The 6,929-nt window shown below is 33.9% G+C and overlaps 1 protein-coding gene across 1 annotated transcript; it reads right to left on the bottom strand.

The window, feature by feature from the left end:
* Positions 1-2,699: 2,699 nt before the first annotated feature.
* Positions 2,700-5,657, bottom strand: LOC111377932 (wall-associated receptor kinase 2-like). The gene is made up of 3 exons (XM_023001089.1): positions 4,623-5,657; positions 4,350-4,517; positions 2,700-4,222 (listed from the first exon to the last, which is right to left on the bottom strand). Exons 1-3 carry the CDS (start codon positions 5,551-5,553, stop codon positions 3,012-3,014), a joined length of 2,310 nt encoding a protein of 769 aa, XP_022856857.1. The 5' UTR covers positions 5,554-5,657; the 3' UTR covers positions 2,700-3,011.
* Between the last annotated feature and the right edge of the window lie 1,272 nt (positions 5,658-6,929).

The raw sequence follows: 6,929 nt of genomic DNA, 5'->3' as shown, positions 1-6,929 counted from the left end.
CCCTACCTAGCAAGAAAATAACCAAGTTTTGACAACCATTTTTCATTAAAAAGAAATTACAAATTAGAGTGGACTTCAAGTCTTCAACCAGGCTGAGAAAAATAATGATTCTTGCATTCATCTTCTCAATAATTGGTATTATGAATTACAAAAATGCCACAAGGCCAGGGTCAAAATCAGGCCAAAAAGCAGGGTTGTATAAATTAGTGTAATATGTAATGAAGTCACTACGAAAGATCGTGTTTTCTTAAAAATGATTATTTTAAGCATTTAGGAATTGAAAGGGTGTAAAGCTAAGAATTAGAATAAGTTGGTTGAAATAGAGAGATTATTGAAGCTTTTAGATTATATAATTCAACTGATGGACATTTTGAATTAAGGCCCCGTTTGGTAGGAATTTTGAGAATTGATTTTTTAACCATTAGAAGAAAAGTGGGGTCCACATGTGAGAGAAGAAGTCAAAAATTACGGTTTGAATAGTAAAATAACGGTCAAAAAATTAATTTTTTGGGGCAAAAAATCCCTACCAATCGGGGCCTAAATCTCGCTATCACTTATTTACGAAAATTATATACATGCGAGAACTTTAATAAACACTACATTCATTCTGCGTGTGAGGGAAGTAGCACAAAACTAAATTGAAGTAAACAAGTATTTCAATCTTTAACAACTTAAAGCTACATACCATTTATATAACAAGAAGATCTAAAGACATGTTATGTTCCATGTTACCAGTCTTGATCTATTGAAAAATAAAATATCTATAAGATAAACATAGTGAAAATAAAGATAAAGAATGTTTGGCTAAACTGGGTGGGCAAATACACATTCTCCAAAAACAAATTTTTTTTTTTTTCTAAAACTCATTTTTAATCATATTTTCACAATAAAATATTTTGCATGTAAATCCAAAAATTTTTCTTGCTTTTTAACCACACATTTTTCAAAAAATTACTATTCCAAAATTATGTGAAAAAAAAAAAGGGCTCTTCTCAATAGATATCAAATAGAAAACAACAAGAAAAGGAATAGCAATTGACCGATAGATTTGACCCAACGGGATTGCTCACCTAACCTTGTCTATATAAGAGTACCATTAGCTTTGTATGTAAAAATGGCCTTTTCAAGGTTATCTACAAAAAGTAAAGAGATTTAGGCACGCCTCGTAGAGGTAAGTGGATTGTAATTATTTGGGAAAAGCAATATTTTGAATAGTAATTTTTAGAAGAAGGTGGGTCAAAAAGTTATAAAAATTAGGTGATTACGTGCAGAATATTTTATTTTATGAATGTGTAGTTGAAAATAGGTATGTAGAAAAAAGAATTTCCAAATAATGGGTGTTAAACAGAGAAATAGATTGTCCTAGCTTGATCCCCATTTCTTAAAATTTAATTTCAATGATATATTTTATGGGGTACACAACTTTTTTCAAGTGCTCAATAATATGTTTCATCAACTTTTATCAAAATTTACAAAATATATACATTTTTTTTTTTTCCAAATAGAGGCTTAATTTGATATTGGGTCTATCCCTTCCATTGGGAGCTAAGAAATAAAAATAGACAAAATCAAATATGATATAACAAAATCTATATTTACTAAGACTTGATTTCTTATTTTTATGGATAATACTGTCCAAACTTTCAATATGAACAATGCTATAGAATTGTAGACTCCCATGAAGAACATTTTCAAGAGATTTTTTTTTTCAAAAAGCATATTTTGCAGTTCAGAGAGGGTCTAAAAATTTAAAGAGTAAAAAAATTTAAGTACTACAACACGCTCTTTATATTTAATACTTAATTTTACTATTCCCAAAGATTATTTATTATTTTTATCTTTTTTTCACTAGCTTCCCTCTGAGCTATTATATTAATTTTTTCAATTGAAATATTTTGAATGCATTTAATTATGGAGTGAGGATGGAAAGCCAAACTCACTCTTTATTTTAAATATTAATTTGAAGAATATTTTCAAGCATTATTTTAAAGGTTGATTCTTTAAAATGGTAAATATTTTACATTTAGGGTGTGTTTGATTACATTTATTTTCCATGAAAAATATCATTTTTTCATCCAAATTCCTACTTAGAGTGTTTGATTGCTATTTTTTTCATGAAAAATATTTTTCAACTTTTGAAAATATGCATAATTTTCCTTTTTTTAAGGAATATATTTTCCTTAGGCGGAGATGATTTTTATTTTTCCACAAAAGAAGGAAAATATTTTCATTTTTAGGTGATATTTTCCATGTCAATCAAATACACTCTTAAAGCAGCTCTTGAAGATAGTCTAAAACATACACAAATGCTGTACAGTACAATAAGATGAAACTTATTGGTCTTCATAGACCCAAAAAAAAAAAAGAAAAAAAACGAAAATTACAAACACATCAAAAGGAACCGTCCGAAACTGAATAGAAGTAGAATAAAACACACAGAAAATCCATTGGAATTTTGCAGCATGTCATTTCATTATGCTAAAATTTATTCCCTGTTCACGGTGGGCAAAAATTATGTTACCCACCTACCCACATCGGCAGGTCAAACAAATATTTTTTTTTTTTTTTTTTTTTTCCCAAAAAAAAAAAAAAAAAAAAAAAAAAAACCAAAAAAAACCCCCCCCCCCCCCCCCCCCAAAAAAAAAAACCACTACAGATCACAAACTTTCTTAATACCGAGAATAAAACAAGCAATCTCGTTACAGGAATCAATGACATACTCATAAATAGGAGAATGCGTGTAATTGGACTGTTTAAAAAAAAAAAAAACAGGATGAGATGCCACCTCACCTGTCACTCCAGCCCTGTCAAATTCCCCTAATTGAGGAATATTATTCTAGAACAAAAGGAAATGGAGGTGAGGTTTAAGAAGGAGCTTGACTTGAACCTCCAACTCAAGGTGCAAATAAAGTCAACTTTCCCCGCCACATGGAGAAGAGGAGTACAGTAGAATTATTAAAGAAATACATTTTATTCACCAGGGTGGAAAACATATGGAAAACCGAACTTACTTAGCGAGGACTGTGAACCGGGTAGATCATACGACTGTCCAAGCTGTACAGTCCCGACGTAGAATCCCCTGTAGCATGATCAGGATTAATTGTGACAGTGTAGAGATCTGATTGTTCAACCATCAAGCCTGCAGATTCTTCCTGGTTTTCTTGTTGAGCCCATGGATGTTTTGTAAATTTCCTCAATCCTTCAAGTTCCATAGCCACTTCTTTCATAGTTGGTCTTTCGTTACCATGTAACCTTAAACATCTTCTTACAAGTTCGCCAAGAGCACGGAGTTGCTCTAAACTCCCTTCTCTAAGCACACGAGGCTCGAGAATTTGGAAAAGGCGGTTCTCCTTTAATGACATGACAAAAAAAGTAGCAAGGCTCTTTTCCTCATCGATTTTTGTATTAGACAGTGGTTTTCTACCTGTCATAAGCTCAGCAAGAACTACCCCAAAGCTATAAACATCACTTTTTTCTGTCAATTGGCTCGTGTGGAAGTACTCGGGGTCCAAATATCCTAAAGTTCCTTGGACTAGAGTCGTCACTTGTGTTTGATCTATAGGCACCAATCTAGATGCTCCAAAATCAGAAATTTTTGCAGTATAATACTCGTCCAATAGTATGTTGGGAGATTTTACGTCTCTATGGATAATAGGCTTTGCAGCAGCCGAATGCAGATAGGACAATGCACCTGCAGCCTCTGATGCGATTCTCAGACGATTCTCCCATGAGAACCAAGGCATTCCAGCACTATTATGTATATGATGAAAGAGTGTACCATTCGAAACATACTCATATACGAGCATAGGAACCTCCGTTTCCAAACAACATCCCAAGATTTTCACCACATTTCGATGGTTTACTTGTGTCAAAATAATCACCTCATTGATAAATTGCTCGATTTGAGTCTGATCCATTACTCTCGACTTCTTGATTGCAACAATTTGGTGATCACTCAAAAGTCCCTTATAAACCGTACCATAACCACCTCGACCAAGGATGCGCTCTTCTGCATAATTGTTGGTGGCCTTTTCGAGTTCTTCTGCAGTAAAAATCTTGACTGAGTTCATACTACCCTCATTTGCAGAGATTTGCTGCTTCAACAGCACCCCACCATTTTGCTGGAAGAATTTCTCTCGTAGTTTAATAAGCTTCCTTTTTTTAATGATAAAATATAGCCAAGTAACAGCAATGATTGTGGCCAAGAAGCCAAAACCCATACCTAAAAAAATTCAATTTTGTTTTGTTAGTATGAATCGTATGGAACTCAACCAAAGCAAATAAACTATGTCAAGATCAATTTACACATTTTCAAGAATTCTTGATTCTATATTAATATCAGATGATACCTAATGCAAGTTTAATCACTGGAAACTGAGAGTTCTGAGCGATGCAACTGCGTCCTTCTTTTCTGCCATCCCCCAAGTATCCATCCACACAAGAACAATTATAACTGCCTGGAGTATTTGTACAAATCCCGTGTTCATCACAAGGATTATTCTCACATTCATTAACATCTGTCGAAGAAAACATATTAGTTAGTCCTTAAATTTCCAAGGAAAGTGAACTCTAACTTCATTTTCTTTCTTGTACAACATATAAAGACAACAACAAAGAAATACCTGTACAGCCGGGACTAAGATAAGGATTTCCCTCGTATCCTTGTAAACAGCTACACCGGTATCCCCCAAGACCAGTATCAGAATCAACACAGGTACTATTCCCAAGACAAGCGTAATCATTTGATTGCCGAGCAACTGTGCAACTCTGATTGCCAATTGCCCAATTAATCACTACTGGAACATTTTCAATAGTCCTATTTTGAAAAGTTTGATCCAAAAGGTCTGATTTATGGAAGATATAACTATTATGATCTCCAAGAAAGGCATATCCACAAGGATTAAAAGACGTAATATTTGTGTGATTATTGAGACTTAGGAGGTTAGAATTAAACTTCTTTAAACCCCTCGGAATTGCTGTCTGGCAACAACCAATTCCCGAACACTCCCCCTCGATTAAATCCTCGCTGCTCGAGCAAAGAGACACGCATCCACTGGTGAAATTCCGGCCTTCTGATCCGGCTATCAATGCTAATTCATCGCAGCCCACAATTGTAAACTTATTGGAATCCGAAAAGGTGTAAGGTGACGAGGGTTTTAAATCAATGTTGGCCATGTTCTGGCGGGTCAACGTACCGAACTGGTCGTAGCAACTTGCAGCCACCCAACTCTTGACTCGTATTTCGCTGTCGGAGATGTCAAGAATCTGGAGGTTTCCGGTGCCGATAAAGGCCTTCGGAGGATCATCGAATGAAGTGCTGCAGTTGACATCGAACCATGAAGCTATGGAACAGCCTGAGCCCACACCAACGCCGAATGGGTATGGAACAGTTACAGTTCCACACTTGCTTGGGCAACCAGGTTTTGTGATGGTGGCACCGGCGGCGATAGAGTGGCTATTAGTAGTGACGTCGGTGGTGTTCGGTGGTGCTGCCGGTGCCAGTGGAAGTAACAAAAAGAGATGGAATAAGGCATAATGTAAAAGCATGTTCATCGCATGGTACTAAAAACACTGACAAGTTCAAGAAATGCCCTCTACCATGGGATGTTGAAATGCATGGCGGGGTACTTAAAATTAGTGTTCAATGTAATTTTCAAGTTGACTATAAATTAGGAAATGTACAGGTTGTGCAAAGAATGGGTTTCTAGGAAAGTCTGAGTGCCCAGCTATTCTAATAAGTTGACCAGGACAAATAAATTAAACGAATAAATCAAATCGAATTAACTCAATCGAGTGTTTCGAGGACGTCCATGTAGGGTTACCTAGGCATGAAAGTGCTTGTCAAAACATGCAAGAAGGTACAAAAGTTAACCTTATCAACTTTTCTTTTAAAGTTAGATTCATTCAAACATCATTTCATCGACTTCAACTGTCCTCGACTCGACATAACTATTCTAGAGACTAATTTGGGTAGAGTTTTAACATTTATTTATTATTATTATTTTTTTTTTGAGCAATATGAGTTTGATTAGTGAGTTACATTCTCATACCTTTATTTTCTTTATAGGGAAAGGCGAAACACTTCATACGTATTTATTCCAAAATTAAGGAGTGGCTCTGAGTGGACTTTATCTATATGATCAACGCATTCAAGTTGTTTCGATCACAATTTTGACCAATGACAAAATTAGAAGTAGTACTACGTGTTTAGGAGTAATCCATACTTGAGAAGAAGATAGTTAAGGAAAAAGAAGTGCGTAATAATTTTTTTTCAACTTTCTTTTTCAATCCTATCTAGACCAATCATGATTTTCATCCATTTGATAAATGAGAAGTTTTGCTATTTTTAAATAAAATCAGAAGATTGTTGTGCTCCGACTAAGGATAAATTGAACAAAAGGTGACTTTTATATTTCCTAACAAATGATAGTTTTAAATTGAACAAAAGATAGTTTTAAATAAAATCAAAAGATTTTATATTCGAACACAAATTGCTAATATGCCTGGAATGATATATGCCTCGGGGTCAGAAGTGGACGGGCAAATTGAACTTTTTTTTTTTTTTTTTTTTTTATAGATAAACAAATAGAATAAATTAAATGATATAATGTTGGGCTGAAATAAGAGAATACAAAAATCTGAGAGTTGACTTTGAATGGGTCTAAATTCCTCCAAAACCGTGTGGCCATTGAAGATTATATATTTTGAGGGAAATTACAAGAAATTTCACTGTTAAAATCAGAATTTTTTTGTTGTAAAAAGTCATTTTTGGTGGAAAGATTTGAAGGCAAAAAATTCTGTCATTAAAAGTAAATTTTTGTTTTTTGTTTTTGTTTGTTTTTGTTTTTTTTTATTACTGTGAATGAAAAATGCCATTTATTCAATTAAATCATGCCAAAAAAAAAAAAAAAAAAAAAAATTTAAAAAAA

Source organism: Olea europaea, unplaced genomic scaffold, assembly GCF_002742605.1.
Source record: "Olea europaea var. sylvestris unplaced genomic scaffold, O_europaea_v1 scaffold1748, whole genome shotgun sequence".
Lineage (NCBI taxonomy): Eukaryota > Viridiplantae > Streptophyta > Magnoliopsida > Lamiales > Oleaceae > Olea > Olea europaea.
The sequence above is the reverse complement of the archived record's forward strand: the minus strand, read 5'-3'. Positions and strand labels throughout refer to the sequence as shown.

What these genes read in the sequence shown, in the direction of transcription:
- LOC111377932 (XM_023001089.1), bottom strand. Translation starts at nt 5,553, where the DNA reads ATGAACATGCTTTTACATTATGCCTTATTCCATCTCTTTTTGTTACTT. An exon ending in TCTTAGTCCCGGCTGTACAG is followed by an intron (nt 4,518 to 4,622) that starts GTATTTCTTTGT and finishes TTTCTTCGACAG; the next exon opens with ATGTTAATGAATGTGAGAAT. An exon ending in AGTGATTAAACTTGCATTAG is followed by an intron (nt 4,223 to 4,349) that starts GTATCATCTGAT and finishes GAATTTTTTTAG; the next exon opens with GTATGGGTTTTGGCTTCTTG.